This window comes from Leucoraja erinacea, chromosome 3 (assembly GCF_028641065.1).
Source record: "Leucoraja erinacea ecotype New England chromosome 3, Leri_hhj_1, whole genome shotgun sequence".
NCBI lineage: Eukaryota > Metazoa > Chordata > Chondrichthyes > Rajiformes > Rajidae > Leucoraja > Leucoraja erinaceus.
The window spans coordinates 94163493-94186111 of record NC_073379.1 but is presented as its reverse complement, the minus strand read 5'-3'; the positions used below and the strand labels follow the sequence as shown (position 1 = coordinate 94186111).

The following is a 22619-nucleotide window of genomic DNA, read 5'->3' as shown; positions in this document are numbered from 1 at the left end:
AGGTGCCTCCAGCGGCCTGCCAGAGAATGTTGTGAAGGCAGTTATGACAGCAACCTATGAGATATTTAGACAGGTACATGAACAGGCAGGGGATGGAATAATATGGACCATGTGCTGGCAGATGAGATCAGTTTAAATTTGCATTATGGTTGACACAAACATTGCCCACTGTGCCAAGAACCCGTTCCGGCATTTAACGCTCTATGTTCTATATTAAAGCTTTCTGAAAGGTTGGAGAAACATACCTTCTGTAACCAGAGTGTCACACATGGTTTATGAAACAGATGGTGACACGGTAATTCTGTTACCAAATCTTCTTTCACATATTCACTGCAACAGATAGCACAGGTTTGCTCCAGGCCTAGAGGTCAAAAGTAAAACATCCACACATGAGAACACAGATCCAAGACAGCAGAACTGAAGAAAGGCTATACATGAAGTAACTAACATAGGACAAATGTGTTAGCAAGAATATTCTGAAATTCATTTTCACAAGATACAAATACAGGCGATTTGTGCACACAACTGCAATTTGGCATTTGTAACTCAATTATACAATCCCACCCATTTTAGAAAGGGGCAAGGCAAGTAATAAATTGTCATACATTTTCAGTAAAAATCAACCGAGTCAGGATCTGTAGGTCCTTGTGACCTTTTATTGCTTTTGGATTTGCTACTAGAGATCTGTAAATAATATTAGATTCATCCAATGGCAATTCAACAGCATTTCCATTCCCTGCTGCCACCAATGTACAAGAATAGGCATACTGCAGTATCTTAAGTATAATGTAAAATACACTTCTTTCAGATACTGCCGTTGCAACCAAAACACGCAAAAGTAGTCAAAGCATTAAAGTTTAGTTTGAGGTACAGTGAAAAGTTTTTGTTGAGTGTTAACCAGTCAGCAGAAAGATAATACATGATTACAATCAATTCATTTACAGTATATAGAAACTTGATAAGGGAATAACGTTTAGTGGTGTTTAGCCCATAATATTTACACCAATAATGAAGGACAACTCGAGATGACTCGAAAGGTGCCCCTTCCCATTATTACTCACACATAACAAGTTAAAATATCAACCTTATTTTCTAATGTGCTTCAATAATGAGAGGATAATAAATCGAACAGTTCCGAGGCCAGGTCCTCACAATAGAAAAGCAGTTATAGAGTCATACGGCCGATGCATGCCCTTCGACCAAACTTGTCCATGCTGACCGAGATGCCCAATCTACACCAGTCCCACCTGCTCACATTTGGCCCATATCCCACTAACCCTCTCCTATCCTCCTGTCCAAATGTATTTTAAACATTGTTAATAGTATCTGCCTCAATTACCTCCTGTGGCAATTCTTGCATAAACCCATTGTCCTCTGTGTGAAAAGGTTGCCCTTCAGGTTCCTATTAAATCTTTCCCATCCTTCACCTTAAGCTATCTTCCTCTGGTTCTTGATTCCCCTACTCTGGGTAAAGGATTCTGCGCATTTACCCTATCTATTCCTCTCATGATTTTTAAACACCTCGATAAGATCACCCGTCAGCCTCCAGCGATCTAAGGAATAAAGTCATAGCCTGCCCAACCTTTCCCTATAGCTCAGGCCCTTGAGTCCTGGCAATATCCTGATACTCTTTCCAGCACTATTTCCAGCTAACAACATCCTCCTATAGCATTGTGATCAAAACTGAACATAATACTTCAAATGTAGCATCACCCACCTCTTGTACAACTGTAATATCACCAATAATCTGTCCTGAATCAGCCATATGGAAGCAATGGGATAAGAAAGCTGACGGGGCGTAATTTACTCCGAGCGGATAGGACAACAGACTCCGGTAAGACCAGAGGTGGGGGTCTGTGCATTTATGTAAATAAAGCATGGCGCACGGACTCTACCATCATCGAGAGTCACTGCTCAGCTAACCTTGAATTCCTCTTGGTTAGATGCAGACCGTTCTATCTGCCCAGAGAGTTCACCTCCACTGTTGTGACTGCAGCCTATATCCCTCCCGATGCTAATGCCAAGCTTGCAATGAAAGAGCTGCATACTGCCATTAGCAATCAACACTCACAACCCCGAGGCAGCCTTCATTGTTGCGGGTGACTTCAATCACTCCAACCTGAAGACTGTACTCCCCAAATTCCACCAACATGTATCCTTCCCCACTAGAGTAGACAAGACACTGGACAAAGTCTACACTAACATGGCTAAAGCATACAAAACCGTCCCCCCCTCCCCCACCTTGGTCAGTCTGATCACGTCTCATTGTTCCTGCTCCCTAAGTACTCCCCACTCATCAGACGGGTTAAACCAACTGTGAGGACAGTTAATGTCTGGTCAGAGGAAGCGGACTTCACACTTCAGCAGTGTTTTGGAAACACTGACTGGAAGGCGTTTGCAGCCCAGGCTACCCTTGACTCCCACACGGACATTGATTCCTACAAATCCTCTGTTCTGGACTTTATAAACCATCAATAATGTCACCTCCCTCAAACAGGTGACCATATACCCGAATCAGAAGCCATGGATGAACAGCGAGGTCAGGCTACTGCTGAAAGCACGGGACACCGCTTTCAGGTCAGGCAATGCTCGAGCCTACAGTTCAGCCAGGGCTAACCTGAAGAGGGGCATCAGGAAGGCCAAGCACTGCCATAAGCTCAGGATTGAGGAGCACTTCAACAACAACTCCGACCCTCGGCGCATGTGGCAAGGCATCCAGGCCATCACGGACTACAGACCCTCCAACATCACCCCCACATCCAGCGACGCCTCCTTCCTTGAGGAGCTTAATCACTTCTATGGCCGCTTCGACAGGGACAATCTAGAGACAGCCATCAAGGCTGTGCTACCTGCCGATCACCAACCCCTCACACTCACCCCCTACGACGTATACGTGGCACTGAGTAGGACTAATGCACGTAAAGCTGCTGGCCCTGACGGCATCCCCGGGCGCGTGCTCAGTGCCTGTGCTGCGCAGCTGACAGACGTCTGGACTGACATCTTCAACCTGTCACTTGCCCAAGCAGTTGTCCCCACTTGCCTTAAAACCACCTCCATCGTGCCAGTGCCAAAACACTCCACTGCGGCAAGCCTCAACGACTTCCGCCCAGTTGCACTTACCCCCATCATCACCATGTGCTTCGAGAGGCTGGTCCTGGCACACCTCAAAAGCTGCCTACCCCCCACACTGGACCCCTATCAGTTTGCCTATCGCAAGAACAGGAGTACGGAGGATGCCATCTCAACGGCACTTCACTCCGCCCTCTCCCACCTCGACAACAGAGACACTTACATAAGAATGCTGTTCATCGATTACAGCTCAGCATTCAACACCATTATACCATCAAAACTGATCACCAAACTCAGTAACCTGGGCATCGACCCCTCCCTCTGCAACTGGATACTGGACTTTCTAACCAACAGACCCCAGTCTGTTAGGTTAGACAAGCACACCTCTTCAACCCTCACCCTGAACACCGGCGTTCCACAGGGCTGTGTGCTGAGCCCCCTCCTCTACTCCCTCTTCACCTATGACTGCACACCTGTACATGGTACTAACACCATCATCAAGTATGCAGATGATACAACGGTGATTGGCCTCATCAGCAACAACGATGAGTTGGCCTACAGGGAGGAGGTCCAGCACTTAGCAGCATGGTGCGCTGACAACAACTTGGCCCTTAACTCCAAGAAGACCAAGGAGCTCATTGTAGACTTCAGGAAGTCCAGAGGCGGCACGCACACCCCCATCCACATTAACGGGACGGAGGTGGAACGTGTTTCTAGCTTCAGGTTCCTGGGAGTTAACATCTCCGATGACCTCTCTTGGACCCACAATACCTCAACTCTGGTCAAGAAGGCTCACCAGCGTCTCTTCTTCCTGAGGAGACTGAAGAAGGTCCATCTATCTCCTCAGATCCTGGCGAACTTCTACCGCTGCACCATCGAGAGCATCCTTACCAACTGCATCACAGTATGGTATGGCAACTGCTCTGTCTCCGACCGGAAGGCATTGCAGAGGGTGGTGAAAATTGCCCAACGCATCACCGGTTCCTCGCTCCCCTCCATTGAGTCTGTCCAAAGCAAGCGCTGTCTGCGGAGGGCGCTCAGCATCGCTAAGGACTGCTCTCACCCCAACCATGGACTGTTTACCCTCCTACCATCCGGGAGGCGCTACAGGTCTCTCCGTTGCTGAACCAGCAGGTCGAGGAACAGCTTCTTCCCGGCGGCTGTCACTCTACTCAACAACGTACCTCAGTGACTGCCAATCACCACCCCCCCCCCCGGGACACTTATTATTATTTATTCAAATCATTTGCTATGTCGCTCTTCCAGGGAGATGCTAAATGCATTTCGTTGTCTCTGTACACTGACAATGACAATTAAAATTGAATCGGAATCTGATACCTTAGGCCTGATGGAAGAGGAAGAGGAAGTGGCCAGGGTGCGATTATGTTGCTGGCCTCGTTTTCTGGCACTTTGCTTTTGTCTAATAATGATTTATATATCTCAGCCAGGGCACCTGCAATTTCTTCTTTAGCTTCCAAGTATCCTAGGTATCTTCTTTCGCTTCCCAGTATGCTCGGATACATTTGATCAGACCCGGGAGATTTATAGCCTTCCTATGCCTTGGGACATCCAGCAGCTCCTCAACTGCAATACGGACTGTCCTCAAGACATCTCTATTAACAGTCCCAAGTTGCCCAGTCTTCATGTCCTTTCCCACGATAAAAACAGAAGAGAATACTCATTCAGGACATTGCCCATCTCCTGCGGTTTCAGAGATGACAGCTTTGGTTTCTGAGGGACCCTATTCTCTCCCTCTTTTCCTGCCTGCACTACCTCCTACCCATTTTTGCCCTCTATATTTCATTCTTCAGTATGTTCCTTAGTTCCCGAAACAACTCCAGAGATACTCTTCAACCCAGCTGCTTGTGACAGTCCCATACCAACTCTTTCTTTATTTGCAAGTTATACTCTAACAAACAAAAGCCTATTGCTACACCACCTTTCAGGTTCAACTAATTCAGTCTCCATGAAGGGACATGATTTGGGATTTTTTTTTTGCTCTTGTGATCAATTTTGCTCAAGGTAGACATTTGCAGCCTCTTATTAAAAACTTTATGCTGCAATGATCAGTTATAATTCCAAAATGGAGCAAAAGCATCAAGAAAATTCTCACTGAATGTTTTCAATGACTCAAGAGTGTCAGAATGTGGTTAAAGCATTCAATAATTAAACAAACATACATATGTGACCTACCATTATGGTCTTCAGTGATTGGAACTTGTGGTAAGCATTCAATTGTTTCCTTGGGAGCTGGAGGTGGAGCCTGTTCCCCGTCTATGGCCAGAGACTCCAGATGTGCCAAAGCAGCCTTCAAATAAACACATTTTAAGTCGGTTACTTTACATATATTTCACTGAATGTCTTAATTTTGAGACACAATTGTCACAATTTATTTCATCCATCCTTCAAATCATACATACATACTTAAACCCATTTTTAAGTGGTCCTGATATTGATTAATGTTTAAATATCGTTGTTGCTACACTACACTTGGAAGAGATGAGACTCCTCCTAGCAGGCAGAGCAGATCACTTCCAAAAGACGTGGTCGGCATTTACGGAACTATTACAAGCATAAGGTGCAATAGTAAGTTAAAATATAAAGGGTACCAGGATCTGGTAACGGGGGGTATAAAATAAATTTAAAATAAAAACACGGTTGGTATATCCTTTTTTGCGGAGTTTTGTGTTATAATAGAGCGATTGTTTTTCCTTCCTTCTTTTTTTCTTTTCTTTCTAGGGTCTTATTTCTTTTCTTTACTTCCTTTTCTAATTCATTCCCTAAGGGGCTTTCTTCTCCCAACACTTTCTTGCACCTTCACGATTCTTGCTTACTTTCCTTACTTCTTTTATTTCTATCTTTTTTAAAGCTCAAAAAATGAAGTGGTACAACATAATGTAATAAGATATATGTGATGTGTATTAATGTAAGTTACTGTACTGCCAATAAATAAATAAATAAATAAATCGTTGTTGCAAGGATTGTTAAAACAAGCACAACATATACAGAGATTAGATGTAGGTGCCGATGAGTACTCTTCCCAAATCCAAGTCTAATCATAAACTCAAATATCATAAGGATGTTACCACAAAGACATGAAAGATGACATCAATACAATTCCATTATTTTAGAAATGCCTTGTTAATTTGATGAAACTGGATTTGTTCAATACTCTGAATTAAAAGGGCAAGGACCACAATAAACATTTCTTCTGCTTAAATGTAACTTTATATTGCTCCATTAGCACGCATCACCATTATTGAGAAAAACATTTTGAATGTAAATGTGACAATGATAATGTTATTTCCAGGACTCATAATACAAAGGCAGAATAAAATATATAATGATAGAATATGCTGAGAGAATGGAGCAGCTGGGCTTGTACATTGTGGAGTTTAGAAGGATGAGAGGATATCTCATTGAAACATATAAGATTGCTAAGGGTTTGGACACGCTAGAGGCAGGAAACATGTTCCCGATGTTGGGAGGTTCCAGGACCAGGGGCCACAGTTTAAGAATAAGGAGTAAGCCATTTAGAACAGAGATGAGGAAACACTTTTTCTCACAGAGAGTGGCGAGTCTGTGGAATTCTCTGCGTCAGAGGGCGGTGGAGGCAGGTTCTCCGGATGCTTTCAAGAGAGAGCTAGATAGGGCTCTTAAAAATAGCGGAGTCAGGGGATATGGGGAGAAGGTAGGAATGGGGTACTGATTGGGGATGATCAACCATGATTACATTGAATGGCGGTGCTGGCTCGATGGGCCGAATGGCCTAGTCCTGCACCTATTATCTATTGTCTAATATAAAAAGTGTATTCATTTAGACATTTATGGGATTCATAAAATGAATTAAAGGTTTACCACCTCCATTGCTTGAGCCAATCGCTCTTCTAGAGCCATGAATGTAAGGAGCTGTGGATCAACGGATGATATCGCTTGAGCTGCAAGCCCTTCACCAAGTTCATCCAGCAATCTGAAATAAGCAACACAAAATAATTTAGCCAACATTTAAAAAGAATATTAAGTTTGGGGCCTTCATACTTCAAAAATTAACAGTAAGGTCAATAATTTTTCCTGCTCTAGAAGTTTAAAAAAACCTTTTCCAGCAAAAGGAATTTAAAAAAAAAATAATCAAATATTTTGCGAATCACAAGCAGTTGTCGGAAAGAAACAAATTGCTTCATTTAAAAGTGTTTCTATAAAACAGAATATACATCAGTATTTTGTTTTGCAATACACATTCAAAATCCAGTCATTCTGGTTTTCTGGAAGCTAACAGTCGATTTCTGGTCTGCAGGAATTGGAAACTGCAGAAAGCAAGAAAAACATTAGTGCACCCATCTAAACTGTAGTGATGTAAATTCTGGAATGTGTTAATTTGTATCGCAGTTCAGAAGCATCATCCATTGCAGACAAGAAAATTAAATATATATCTTTAGGGTTGTGATAAGACAATTTATTTGGTGAACTAGACAAGGGAACATCATGTTCTGAAATTCTTGTTCTTGAATATGGAGGTAAAAGTGTCATTATGGCGGCTATCACAGAAGAATATCACAGAAAAGTGGCACCGACTTCGATTAGTATCACCTGGAGATGAGATGTACGAATTTGCACCAGTACTCATTTCCTGTTTTTGTGTAGCACCTGGACAGCTTCAAGTGGAATATGCACATACAGAATTTGGGTAATTCACAGATAGGTAGTTAACTCTCACCATTTTTCCAGGGGACCATAAAATGGTGGCCTCATGAGCTAATTGAAAATCTGGGTTATGTCAAGCAATCATACAGGACACAATTAATTTTGGCCTGACAGGACTACATTGGTTATTTGTTCTTCACACATGTACCCTTCCAATTTCTTTCTTTTGTACTTAACAAACTGCTCAGTTGGCATTTGGCCATATCAAAAACAATATTACAATGTGGTTTAGCAGTTGACATAGCTCCCGAATAGCAAAGTTTGAATGCAATCCATTTCCAACTGATCAAAAAATAGCACAAAGGAAGAAATGAGAAATCAATAGAAAAGTTCATTTTGACTCTTTGGCCTTTGAACTTATCTGGTCAAATGGTCCCTTCCTAACCAAACCACCCCCTCCCCTGGTACTTTCCCTTGCAACCGCAGGAAATGCTACACCTGTCGCTTTACCTCCCCCCTCAACTCCATCCAAGGACCGAAGCAGTCTTTCCCAATGAGGCAGAGGTTCACCTGCACCTCCTCCAACCTCATCTATTGCATCCGCTGATCCAGGCGTCTCTACATCGATGAGACCAAGCACAGGCTTGGTGATCGCTTCGCCCAACACCTCCGCTCAGTTCGCAATAACCAACCTGATCTTCCGGTGGCTCAGCACTTCAACTTCCCCTCCCATTTCGAATCCGACCTTTCAGTCCAGGGCTTCCTCCATGGCTCAAAGGTCCCAGCTCAAATTGGAGGAACAGCACCTCATATTTCGCTTGGGTAGTTTACACCCCAGCAGTATGAACATTGACTTCTCCAATTTCAGGTAGTCCTTGCTTTCTCCCTGCTTCCCCTCCCCTTCCCAGCTCTCCCACAGCCCACTGTCTCCACCTGTTCCTTTCTTTTTCCCCCCCCCCCCCCCCAAACTCCGACATGTCTGAAGAAGTCTCGACCCGAAACGTCGCCTATTCCTTCGCTCCATAGATGCTGCCTCACCCGCTGAGTTTCTCCAGCTTTTCAGTCTACCTTCAAGAATATCAAGTAGCTTAAATGGCAATGGAATTACTAGGTAAACAATAAACTATGCATTAAAGCAAAGAACCAATCAAAATTAAACCTGATTTTACAATCATTATATTGGATAGCAAATAAGGTTTCCATGAAGCCTCAATAGCCCATCTATCTCACTGTCAAAATCTATAAGAAATCAAAGGAATGCACCTGAATCTGAATCTAGCTTTCTTTGGTTTTACACCGTGTGCCAAAATATTAATTGCCCCTCAGGTTCCTATCTTACTCCTCTTACTTTAAACCTATCCCCTCTGATCTTGATTGTTTATTTCCCTATCCTTGGAAAAAGTCTGTGCATTCACCCTATCTATTCATAGAAAATAGGTGCAGGAGTAGGCCATTCGGCCCTTCGAGCCTGCACCACCATTCAATATGATCATGGCTGATCATCCAACTCAGTATCCTGTACCTGCCTTCTCTCCATACCCCCTGATCCCTTTAGCCACAAGGGCCACATCTAACTCCCTCTTAAATATAGCCAATGAACTGGCCTCAACTACCTTCTGTGGCAGAGAATTCCAGAGATTCACAACTCTGTGTGAAAAATGTTTTCCTCATCTCGGTCCTAAAAGATTTCCCTCTTATCCTTAAACTGTGACCCCTTGTTCTGGACTTCCCCAACATCGGGAACAATCTTCCTGCATCTAGCCGGTCCAACCCCTTAAGAATTTTGTAAGTTTCTGTAAGATCCCCCCTCAATCTTCTAAATTCTAGCGAGTACAAGCCGAGTCTATCCAGTCTTTGAAAGTCCTGACATCTCAGGAATCAGTCTGGTGAACCTTCTCTGTACTCCCTCTATGGCAAGAATGTCTTTCCTCAGATTAGGAGACCAAAACTGTATGCAATACTCCAAGTGTGGTCTCACCAAGACCCTGTACAACTGCAGTAGAACCTCCCTGCTCCTATACTCAAATCCTTTTGCTATGAATGCTAACATACCATTCACTTTCTTCACTGCCTGCTGCACCTGCATGCCTACTTTCAATGACTGGTGTACCATGACACCCAGGTCTCGTTGCATCTCCCCTTTTCCTAATCGGCCACCATTTAGATAATAGTCTGCTTTCCTGTTTTTGCCACCAGTGGATAACCTCACATTTATCCACATTATACTGCATCTGCCATGCATTTGCCCACTCACCCAGCCTATCCAAGTCACTTTGCAGCCTCCTAGCATCCTCCTCACTGCCCCCCAGATTAGTGTCATCTGCAAACTTGGAGATATTGCATTAAATTCCCTCGTCCAAATCATTAATATATATTGTAAATAGCTGGGGTCCCAGCACTGAGCCTTGCGGTACCCCACTAGTCACTGCCTGCCATTCTGAAAAGGACCTTTTTACTCCTACTCTTTGCTTCCTGTTTGCCAGCCAGTTCTCCATCCACATCAATATTGAACCTCCAATACAGTGTGCTTTAAGTTTGTATACTAATCTCTTATGTGGGACCTACTAGTTACATCCTCGAAAAATTCTATAAGATTTGTCAGACATAATTTACCTTTCGTAAATCGTAAATCCATACTGACTTTGTCCAATGATTTCACCACTTTCCAAATGTGCTGCTATCCCATCTTTAATAACTGATTCTAGCAGTTTTCCCACTACCGATGTTAGACTAACTGGTCTGTAGTTCTCTCTCCCTCCCTTTTTAAAAAGTGGGGTTACATTAGCTACCCTCAAATCCTCAGGAACTACTCCAGAATCCGAGGAGTTCTGAAAAAATTACCACTAATGCATCCACTATTTCTGGGGCTACTTCCTTAAGTACTCTGGGGTGCAGCCTATCTGGCCCTAGGGATTTATCGGTCTTTAATCCGTTCAATTTACCTAACACCACTTCCCGGCTAACCTGGATTTCACTCAGATCAGATTCAGATTCAGATTCAATTTTAATTGTCATTGTCAGTGTACAGTACAGAGACAACCTCCATCTCATTTGACCCGCGGTCCCCTGCTATTTCCGGCAGATTATTTATGTCTTCCTTGGTGAAAACAGAACCAAAGTAGTTATTCAATTGGTCTGCCATGTACTTGTTCCCCATGATCAATTCACCTGTTTCTGACTGCAAGGGACCTACATTTGTTTTAACTAATCTTTTTCTCTTCACATATCTATAAAAACTTTTGCGGTCAGTTTTTATGTTCCCTGCCAGTTTTCTTTCATAATCTATTTTCCCTTTCCTAATTAAGCCCTTTGTCCTTCCCTGCTGGACTGAATTTCTCCCAGTCCTCTGGTAGGCTACTTTTTCTGGCTAATTTGCACGCTTCATCTTTTGTTTTGATACTATCCCTGATTTCCCTTGTTATCCACGGATGCACTACCTTCCCTGATTTATTATTTTGCCAAACTGGGATGAACAATTGTTGTAGTTCATCCATGCAGCCTCATGATTCCTCTCATGATTTTACACACTTCACCAAGACCACCCTTCAGTCTCCTACGTTCTATGGAAAAAAGGCCTAGGCTGCCCAACATCTCCCTATAATTCAGTCCCCATCAGTCACATCTCCCCATCCTCACCCCACCTATTTCTGCAAGTACCACTCTAGCCGTGACTCCCAACTTCACTTGTCCTTACCCAACCACCCCATCACTGACTCTTTCTCCTACAACCGTAGGAGGTGGAACACTTGTCCTTGTAGCCCCGTCCCCTCCATCATCCAGGGACCCAAACAACTCTAACCAGACCAGACAAAGAGTCAAATAAAACCTCCTCCAATCTTGTCTCTTCCCCTTCACCACCACATCACCCAGTTGCATTCACCTCCCCCACCTGGTCCCATCATCTGGTTCCAACTACCGCCTGCCAGCAACTGTCTCACACATCCATCTCACCTCTTTATACTGCTATCTCCCCTCTGCATTCTCAGGAATGATGGAGGGCCTCGACATAAAAGGTTGACTGTTCCTTTAACTCCACAAATTCTGACTGAACACTGAGCAGTAAGTTTTTAGGTCCAGCTTTTAGTACTCGCAGTCTCTCTGATAACCTCCTATTAGGTGGTTCAAAGATACTCTCCTATAGGATACACTTAACAAATTCTTCCCCATCTAAGACTTTACCCCATGTAAGTCCTGGTCAATATTGTGGAAGTTAAAGTAGTCCATGACGACCCTCTTATTTTTTCATCTTTCCGTAATGTCTTTACATATCTGTTTCACTATCTCCCACTGGCAACAGGGGAGTCTGTAGTACAATCCTCATTGATTGATTGCGCCCTTCTTATCTTTGAGCTCTACCCACATTCCCACAGCGGATAAATCCTCCAGTGTGTCCTACGAGTGCCATCATGACATTCTCCTCAATTAGAAGAATAACTCCTCCACCTCCTTTATCTCCCTCTCAAACACATTTGTAATATCAAAACTCTGAAACATTGGCCTGCCAGTTGTGCTCCTCTCACAACCAAGTCTTGTTAATGACCACAACGTCAAGGCTCTGTTCATTTGCTATATGCACTCATTGCATTGAAATAAACACACTTCAGCCCATCAGTTTTACCATACTACTTAACTTCTCCCTGGCTATCTTTCCAAGATATATGGATAGGAAAGGTTTAGAGGGCGATGGGTGGCATGCAACCTAATGGGACTAGCCCAATATGCCAACTTGGTCAGCATATTCAGGGTGGGCCGAATGGCCTGTTTCCATGCTGTACATTCCTGGAGCTTAACGATGTGATGTCAGATTATATGTGAACCTGAGAAAATCTTCACATACACAAACCAGCTGCATAAGATAGCAATAAAAATATTTTTAAAAAATCACCAACCTCCATTCCATATCCAAGTCTTCACTTACGCTGGAATCATCTTCAAAATTGTTACTATCATTCAGAATTAAAAGTCCTGAATGCCCAAGTTGACCGAGCCCTTCAGTCTCATCAGTGCTGCTGCTGCTGCTACTAGTGCTATCGCTTTCTTCATTAAATGCCACCCAGGGAATCTCTCCTTCCTCCAAAGAGGTTGGTTCTCTGCTGAAATAAAATAAAGTTTAAGAACATGAACAGAAAGAGGAGGCAAAAAAGATAGAACAGTGCCGCACAGGAACAGGCCCTTCAGCCTAATATTAACAGGAATTTCCTTAGTGCCAGATGCCTTTACAACATAAAACATAGAACAGTACAGCCTCAGTACACTGTTAATACAAAATTCTCCAAATTCATCAGCACGATAAATCAATGTAGTCACACAAGTATGGAGCTATCTTAAATTAATACTTCCCATCTGCATTTAACTTGGAGAAGATCATGGAACCTAAGGATTTAAGACAAGTTAATAGCGATGTCTTGGAATATATCTGCATTGCCAAACAGGAGGTGCGAGTGGTCTTTTAGCATGTTAGGGTGGATACATTTCCAGAACTTGATCAAATATATCTTGAAACTTTAGGAAGCTGGGGGATGAATTACTGGGGCCATGGCAAAGATATCTGCATCATCTTTTGTCACAAGTGAGTTACCAGAAAACTGGAGGGTGTCTAATGTTATGCTTTTATTTTGCGACTGCATGGTTAAGTCAGGGAACTATACGCTGGTAAGCCCGACATCAGCTTTGGGAATGTTATAGGTACAGATTCTGAGGGAAAGGACTTCTAGGACTGAATAAGGATAGTAGCATGGCTTAGTGCAGGGTAACCATCACTCACCATTTTGCTTTGGGACTTTTTGAAGAGGCGACAATGAGGACTGACGAGGGAAGGTAGTAGAGGTTGTCTACATGGACGTGAGCAAATCCTTTTATAAAGTCCCGCACAGTTATCTAATGCGGAAGGCAAGATCACATGGCATCCAGGGTATGGTGACAAATTGGATACAAAATTGGAATGATAGTAGGAATCAGAGGGTGGTAGTGGAGGGTTGCTATTCAGATTGGAGGCTTGTGACCAGTGGCGTGCCACAGGGTTCTGAGCCACTCTGAACTTATGTTCTGTGTCTTTGGTTGCACTACAGACTTCGGATTTTGCACTATTATTATGGTTACCTAGTATTATGGTTATTAATTCATGTTACTTTTGATTGATGTACACCATCGCTATGTTATTGCATTTACGGACAAGTTAAGCTGCAGCAAGAAATTTCTTAATTCTATTCTTGGTACCTAGGACAATTAAACACTCAAGTTTTTTTTCCACACTAGTTTTCATCTTTCACCCTAATGGTCCCCATATCCAACACATTATTCGACATTTCCATCACCTCCATCTCATCACCAGTACCCATTCTCATCCCAAGTGACCAGTACGGAGAGCATTATGTGATTGGACAGAACACCCTTAGCGACAGAGGCTGATTGGACGGCAAAACAAAAATCGGAATTCCGAATTAAATCGGAAGAATATCATGCCTGCTCCTCTCCTGCCAGTCAGTGCCGTGCAGATTGGTCTCTTTTCCAGTCACACCGGGGCACGGTCCGCCCCTTCCTGCGCCATCGCGTCTTTACTGGAGCCGAGGATGGCCGGCGGAGGTCACCAACCAGAGGGGCTGGAAGTGGACCAGCGTGGGAGATGTTGCCAAACGGAAAATGTGATCCCAGTGGAGGAGAGCGTCCAGCACCCACTGTGAGTCCCAAATGCACCGCCATCACAACGCCCCGCAGCTCCAGTCTCTTCCCCTCTGGTCCCCCTCGTTGGCTCCTGCCCACCTCCCTCGCGATACTCCCCCTCTCCCCAATAGCTCTTTCCCCCATCTTTTCTCCAAGCTCTCTCCCACCACTTCGCCCCCACCACCTCGCCCCAGCTGCTGGTACTTCCAGACCGAGCCGAGGATCTGTGCCGACGGCTGATGCTACTCCGGGGCATGCAAGAAGGTAGAGGAGCGGTAACCTCAAGATCCTGGGGAGGGAGAGTGGGGGAGGAGAGGGGATAGAGAGTGAGGAGGGGGGAGGAGGGATGGAGTGACTGAGGGTAGGGGAAAGGAGAGGTGAGGGAGGGATTGGGGGATGCCAGGAAGAGAGGGAAAATAGGGAGGAGGTGAGGAGGGAGAGGAGAGCATTGGAGAGGTGAAGAGGAATAGTGAGGGAGATGAGGAGGGTTAGTGGGGGAGATGATGAGGGATAGTGGGGGGGGGGGGGGGGGGGGGAGGTGAGGAATGGGGGAGGTGGGGGATAGGAGTGGGGTAGGGAAGGGAGAGGAGTTATGGAGGGAGTGACTGGGGGTAAGGGAAAGGAGAGGGAGAGAGAGGCGAGGGGAGGAGAGGGGAAAGAAGAGGGAGGGTGGAGAGAGTGCTAGAGATGAGGGGAAATGAGCTGCACATGTGAAGTTGGGGGCTATGGGTGAGTGGTGGAATATTGCGTTGGGGGACCAAGCCACCTGTGTGTCAGGGACCCAACGGGTCCCACTTAGTCTAGTAAGTATTAACTTTCATTTCTGAAAAGGTAGAATTGAATAGCAGAAAAGATAACTGTTTTACATACCCTACAGTAAAGCAATGCTTTAAGGCTTCTTCATCCAAGCTGCTACTAATGCTGTTTGGTTCAGTTGGCTGTTCTTCAACTCCTGATAAGGTTTCCCAGCTTTCATCACTGGAGTGCATTTTTTCTAAGACAAAATCAGAGGTCCATATTGCTGACCACTCCTCACCACTGCTTAAAGAGCTGCTTCTTTCGGGTGCATATGCAGGGAGGGGACAGAGACAAAGTAGTAAATTAATGCCTTGAATTACATGCCAAATATATATTGCTCATTTTTAATTTTGTTAACAAAAGTTTGTATCTTTCACTGTTTTTAAAACAAGTAACTTTTTTTTTGTATTTTCAAATGACAAAATCACAATTCTAAATCCATTCGTTAAACAATAGTACAAAGATTAGGCATCACCATCTGGAAGATACTGGAATGTATCCCAGCAAATGTATTAATGATCAAATGCAGTTATAAATTTAAGGACATTCTTGCTATTGAGGAGGTGCAGCATAGGTTGACAAGGTTAATTCCCGGGATGGCGGGACTGTCATATGCTGAGAGAATGGAGCAGCTGGGCTTGTACACTTTGGAGTTTAGAAGGATGAGAGGGCATCTCATTGAAACGTATAAGATTGTTAAGGGTTTGGACACGCTAGAGGCAGGAAACATGTTCCCGATGTTGGGGGAGTCCAGAACCAGGGGCCACAGGTTAAGAATAAGGAGTAAGCCATTTAGAACCGAGACTTTTTCCTCACAGAGAGTTGTGTGTCTGTGGAATACTCTGCCTCAGAGGGCAGTGGAGGCCGGTTCTCTAGATACTTTCAAGAGAGAACTAGATAGGGCTCTTAAAAATAGCAGAGTCAGGGGATATGGGGAAAAGGCAGGAACAGGGTACTGATTGGGGATGATCAGCCATGATCACATTGAATGGGGGTGCTGGCTCGAAGAGCCGAATGGCCTACTCCTGCACCTATTGTCCATAAATCAGCTAACATTCCTTCAGCAAAGCATTGAATCAAATGTTTTTTTACCTCTCTTCCCCAATATTGCAACCATTTTCAAATTCATCCCAGAAGTTGTTTTCTGCTATGGTATTACCAGGATTTTCTTGTTCGTTGGTAGCCTGTTCCTTATGAATGCCAGTAGTTCCTTTCACATTATATTCAGAATTACTTTTTGAATCGTTATGGATTTTATCCATGCAATTCCACAAGGCAAAATTTGATCCACAACATTCAATGTTACCCGTCATTTCCTTCACACAATGGCCGTAAAGCTCATCAGGCGAGTGCAGATCCCTTTTGGAATGAGTGTCAGTTCTCTCCTTTCTAACTTTTGGTCTTACTACCATTTCCGAGGAGCTTGGTTGATCTGTCATGCAACAGAATATATTTCCTTCAGTTTGAACACTCAATCTCTTATCACGATTCCTTTCTCTTCTCTCTTTAATTTCCTCCATCCTGACATAGCCATTAATTTCTTGCACATTTTCTGATGTTGGTGAAGTGTTCTGATGCTCTTTCAATTCACTTTGATGTGCTTTAACAGCATTGTCCACATTGGACAAAGTATCCATTGCCACAGAACATGGCGGCTCAATCTGCTGGTTGCTACCATCATGGATTACTGCTGAGAGGTAAGACTGTAGCCCATTAAGATAATCAACACCTTTTTCTAACTCTGAAAGCATTGTGTCCAATCTTTTCTGAAGTTTTCCTTCTTTTTGTAAGGACAAATGCGTAGCTGAATCCTCATCCTCTCCTTCACTGCTTTCTGGTTCATATGAATCCATCTTTACAAGACCAATACCAGCCTGACTTCTGGAAGTAGTCTCAAAAAAATTACTAGGAATCGACCACTTGGGGGTTTCTGTATTTTGGATATCTAAATAATTGCCTAATGGTTCTTTAGCACTAGGTAAAACAAATTCATTGGACTCGCATTGAAAAAGTCTTTGATTCAGAGGTGATGACAAAAATCTATTCTCCTTTTGAGGCTCAAAATCCACATCTCTTTTGGCATCCATAGTTTGGTCATATCCAGTGCATTGTGAAAGCAACTCATTTGTTGATAAGATTCCACTGGCAGCTATGAAGAAGGGAGGAAAAAAAACTTTAATCTCATGTACTTTGAAATAGACCTCAAAAAATACAATCTCCATTACATGCTGAGGCAACTTGATTTGTTTTAAATGAATGCTAAAATAATCAGAGAACATTTTATGTTAAAATGCAATACTGTACAAATATTAAATAACCTTTGCCCTATATCTCTGGGATGGAACACTTGAATTTTCAGGTTTAGGATTAACTTAAATTTTACATGGTAGATGCCATACCACAAAGATAATAGTTCTGGGTGTATAATTCAGACCAAAAGTCCAATAGATGGTACACCAGCACGCCTCTTTCCACTGTGTGTCATCATGTATGTTTTTGTGTGGCCTGCAAGTTGCCATTCCGAGCAATGCCCATTTCTGTACCAATGGTCCAATGTGGTGTGTACAAAAATGTTACTTGTCATCTACCCTATTTGTCTAGGATCATCCCAAAATTAGTTTTGATAGTTTCAAATCAGTTCCGAGCAGCCATGGACCAAATACAATATAGTTTGCCTTTCAGTTAAAATAGCATGGATCCACGGGAACTGAATTAAATAAAAAGTGCCGTATACACTGCTGTTCAGATATCTCTTGACCCAAATGTTGTTACTTGTGTTGACTATTTCCTTTCTTTTAAAATCTTATTAGTTTTTTTCAAAAACAAAAAAACAACAAAAATAATGATAAACATAACAATGATATTGATACATAGGGATCAGGATTACAATAATAACAGGTATAACCTAAATACGAGTCCAGTGTCAAAATACACATTGAGTATAGACCTCCCGGTCTCAATGTAAATATAGTTAAGTGTTTAAAAGAGAACTTGTACATATAAAAACAAAAAGATTTTTAAAAAAAAGAAAAGAAAAAAGAGAAAACTAAAAATAAACTAAACTAGTTTAGGGCGTTGACTATTTCCAAGCATATTCTTTTGAATGCTGAGAGTTTTGCCACTCATGGTGAAATCAGGCTTTTAAAAAAAATTGAATTTGAGGCTATAATACATTTCGGGACATAGCAGAGATGACTTTATCTGATTATGCCTGGGAGTACTTCATTTATATACTACGTACTTGACATGGAAAGAAGGAACAGAGAAAATGACCACGAATGGTCAAGTATTCACATGGTTTCAGAGACTTGAAAATGCTAACAAACAAGATAGATTTGGAGGAACAAAATTGTGCATATTTGGAATTTCAAAAGATTTGCTTAGATGCCTTACAAATGGCAAAAATATAAAATAAGGAGTGGTGGGATAATATTTAATCTTGAATGGAGCAGGAAAGCCTATGAATAAACACATTTTCAGATTGCATTTTGTTACTAATATGGTATCACAAAGAGCCCCAATAGGTCCTCAGCTGAATGCAATTGATAGTAAAACTTGAAAAATCAAGAATCCTCACAACTTCGTTGGTGTCAGTTTGCAGTTCTTCTGGCCGATGAACGGCTGGATATTACTCCTATTTCTATCCCAACACAATTTTAATTCATCTTTGTTTTCGTTTTTAAGTAATCGTATAAATAGGTACTAATAATAGTATAATTAAATTTCCAATTAACCTGGCAAGGTTAACGGGATCATAGAAACCATGAAAGCTGGATGCTTACATGTTAAAGTTCGAATACTTGATCCAAATGTTATATGGCCAACCTTCGACATACAACATTCCTGTAGACCGTGCAGGTTTACAAATTGCACCACTTTTACCAATTACTCCCACATTCAAAACCATTCGACTCCCAGCCCATTGAAGATTTCTTAGCAACCAAAAATCCATGTTTAATGTTGTACATGGTAATGAACTTTCACTTGGCTTGGATAAAATGTTACATTTTAGAGTACTCAAGTGACTAATTATTTCAAATACTCAACTATATTTCCCATAACTATTAAAAAAGTTTAATATTACTGAATGTTGTTATAAATCTTTCGAAGAATTATAGAACATAAAACAGTACAACACAGGAAGGGGGCACTTCAGCCCACAATGTTTGTGCCGAACATGATGCCTAGCAGAACTAATTTTATCTGCCTGCACATCACCCATATACCTATATTCCGTGTACTTCTATGTGCCTATCAAAATGCATCTTAAATATTTGCCTCCACCGCCACCCTTGGCAATGCATTCCTGGCCTCAATCGTCCTGTGTAAAAAAAACTTGTTCCACACATCTCCATTAAATTGCCCCCCTCTTACCGTATAGCTATGGCCTCTGGTGTTGGACATTTCCACCCTGGAGAAAAGGTACTGACAATCTACCCTATCGATGCCTCTCATAGTGTTATACACTTCTATCAAGTCTCCCCTCAACCTACGATGCTCCACTGAAAACAATCAGTCTATCCAACCTCTCCCTGTAGCTGAAAGCCTCTAATCGCATTCTTGTAAACCTCCTCTGCACCCTCGCCAAAGCTTCTACATCTCTCATGTAATGAGGCAACCAGAATAGCACACACTAAAATAAGGTCTAACCAAAGTCCTATAGATCTTATCCATAGAATGATGCTTTATACATTTATGTGATAAACTTTTTTTTAAGCCAACTTCCTCACTATACTAAATTCACCAATGATGGTGGACTCATCTGCAGCACTGATACCAATGTCCAAATGAACTCTTAGCTTTAAAAAGCAGGAAGGATCTGGATAAAATTAAGTGATGGATTAGCAAGAAAGATCAACAGAAGAGATTATTTTCACAAATTAACCCACTGGGATGATGTGGGGTGACGTAACAACTGTTAATTAGCACAGTCAAGGGAACTGGTAACTACTCCTACATCATCTAAAATGTAAAGTAATAAACATAATGTATGGACACTTACAAAAAAGTGAGAACTTAAATGTTATCTGCTCAAGTATCAGCTTGCTATTAATGATGTCGGACACCAGGGCAAGTCCTAAATATTGATAACTTCATGGTTCAGAATGCAAGGAATAAGGTTTCCAGGCATCCGTGAATTTCACATTTAATATCCATAACGCTGTGTAACATTCTCAAAATGCAGCCACTAAGGATTTTTAACTGTAAACAGTGGATGTTTATGTAATTTTTTTATGTGGTTGCATGTTTTTTTTGCTATTTTGGTACGACGGTATGGCAAATAAAATTTCTCGTATGGTTTACATACTTGTTTTTTTTTCATACATGGCTAATAAAATCAATTGCAATTATAATTACATCAGACCTTAATTACACTCCAAACCTCTATTCTGAAAGTATTCAATACATGGTATAAGTATAAGTACTAAAGAATTAGTTAATGAATATCAGAACCCGAGATAAACAAATTAGAATTTTTAATAAATGTTTGCTCTCTCCACCACCAAACAAAAATTAACAAATTTTGCTAAAATGGTGAATTGATAGCATTCATTGCTGAACACTAGCTAATGATTTTATTTTTGTGACATCAGAAGTTAGCTGCAAGGAAACTTTAGATTTCAACAATAGTTATGTCATCGTCAGCCGAGCAGAAATCAAGTTTGGTTGCAAAACCACTAGTTTTTCCAAACACTTGACAAATGTTTCAAAGACAAAAATGAAGATTGGGCCATGCACAAGATTACATTAGAAGCTAAAATAATCACACAAACATTTTAATTAAAAACAATATTTTAAATAGCAGGTAAATCTGAAATAATTCTGAAGTAATAATGCGCTTGAATAATTGTTTTTTGCAAGGGCTGGAGAGTTAATAATTAAAGCTTAAGTAAAACATTATGAACTGAGTGCATTTATATTATTTCTTTAAACAGTGAAAATAGCTCAAACTTTGGCAAAATCACCGAAGTTGGATTACTGCCATTGTGGCTGCAACACATTGCACCTAGGTGACATTTCCTCATTTCCATATTTCGATGAGAATATTGTACTTTAAAAGTTGCAGTCAGATTTCCTTCATTAGAACATTGGGCATTAATTCTCACCTCAAATTGCCAGCCTTTTCTTTCCCCATTAGTTTTCTTTTAACTCAAGCAAGTGGTTAGGATCTGGTAGTGTGTAGAATTCAAATAAAAACCAGAGAGGGAAATCCTGAGATGAGAGTGTTGCCTCTCATGATCAGTCAAATAAATTAGATCACCATTCTTTGCCGTTTAAAAGTATATGGCTAATTTTATTCAGACATACATGATCCTTAGGAGACAAGATAGAAATGACTAAAGTACATGGTTACAAAATTAGGGAGCTCCCATCTATAAATAAGACACATAGGTATTTCTTCTTGCTGAGCGGTGGATCTCTGGAACTCTATATCCAAGAGTGTTGTGGAGGTTAGAACATTGGGGGTATTTTAGAGAAAATTCAGATTTTTTTTCTAACAGCAGGGAATTGAGGGCAACCGGGAATTGGTACAGAAGAGGGAATAATGCCAGAGGCATATCTGACTTGATCAATTTAAATGATGGGACAGACTTGAGGAGTCATGAGGTCTACTCTTACATTTATTTTCTTATGTTTTCATGAAGTTGATAATTATGTTTCTTACCCCATTCCTACACTTTGACAATTGCAGTATGCCCATTAATCATAGGCCTTGTCACATCACCCCTCCTGCCTGAAAAATATCAGGGCGATTTATACCCAATTTGCCCAGCAAATTAAGACACAAATGAGATGGCTTACATATTAAATATATTTTGCATATACCACAGGAGCCAAATTAATCCAAAGTTGTATAAATCAATTGCTCCTATGAAAAAGATCAAGACATTACTGAAGCAATTAAAGGGTATATCACAATTCCCAAAGTGCAGGAAGCAGTAGCAGATCTCCCTCAAAATCGTTGAAGACCAATTAAGGCAGCATAAACCTGTAAAGTACAATATCCATCACTTGCATTGAGGCAATGCTCATGAAGGTTAAGGTGTTTCATTGGAGGAGTGCATTGGCTATTTAAAAAAAGTCTTTTGGAGAATTTGTTAAATTCACGGAAACATCACTGAATATTAATACTCCTTTTAAAATATCCTGACATCTTCATGGAGAAAAGAATTAGACAAAAACAGTGTTTATTCATTTCACTACAATCACAAGAAAATTGGATGCTACCTTTGTTGCAAGGTAGTTACTACCTATGAAATTTCTCTTTCGCAAGGTAGAGTGAGAGTTGGAAAGGAAAGGGAACAAATATGCAAAAAAATCAATGCCTTGTTATTTTAAAATATATTTAGCTTCAATTATTTTCTTCGGGGAATAGAAAAATCACATTTGCCAAAACAATTAAACAATTCCTAAACAATTGCTTATCAATCTCATGAAAAAATGAATCA

At 41.7% G+C, this 22619-nt stretch overlaps 1 protein-coding gene across 11 annotated transcripts in view; it reads right to left on the bottom strand.

Annotated features, from left to right (window-relative positions):
- pja2 (praja ring finger ubiquitin ligase 2) overlaps positions 1-22619 on the bottom strand; it is a 59265-nt gene that overhangs the window by 2592 nt on the left and 34054 nt on the right. For 9 of the 11 annotated variants that reach the window (XM_055633219.1, XM_055633218.1, XM_055633223.1 and 6 more), the window contains 6 exons: positions 16261-17317; positions 15241-15426; positions 12600-12803; positions 6931-7039; positions 5263-5377; positions 246-361 (listed from right to left, as the gene is read on the bottom strand). In XM_055633219.1, coding sequence (XP_055489194.1) covers positions 246-361; positions 5263-5377; positions 6931-7039; positions 12600-12803; positions 15241-15426; positions 16261-17317 — 1787 coding nt within the window. The remainder of the gene's footprint in view (positions 1-245; positions 362-5262; positions 5378-6930; positions 7040-12599; positions 12804-15240; positions 15427-16260; positions 17318-22619) is intronic. The other 2 variants (XM_055633221.1, XM_055633220.1) reach the window with 2 other exon arrangements.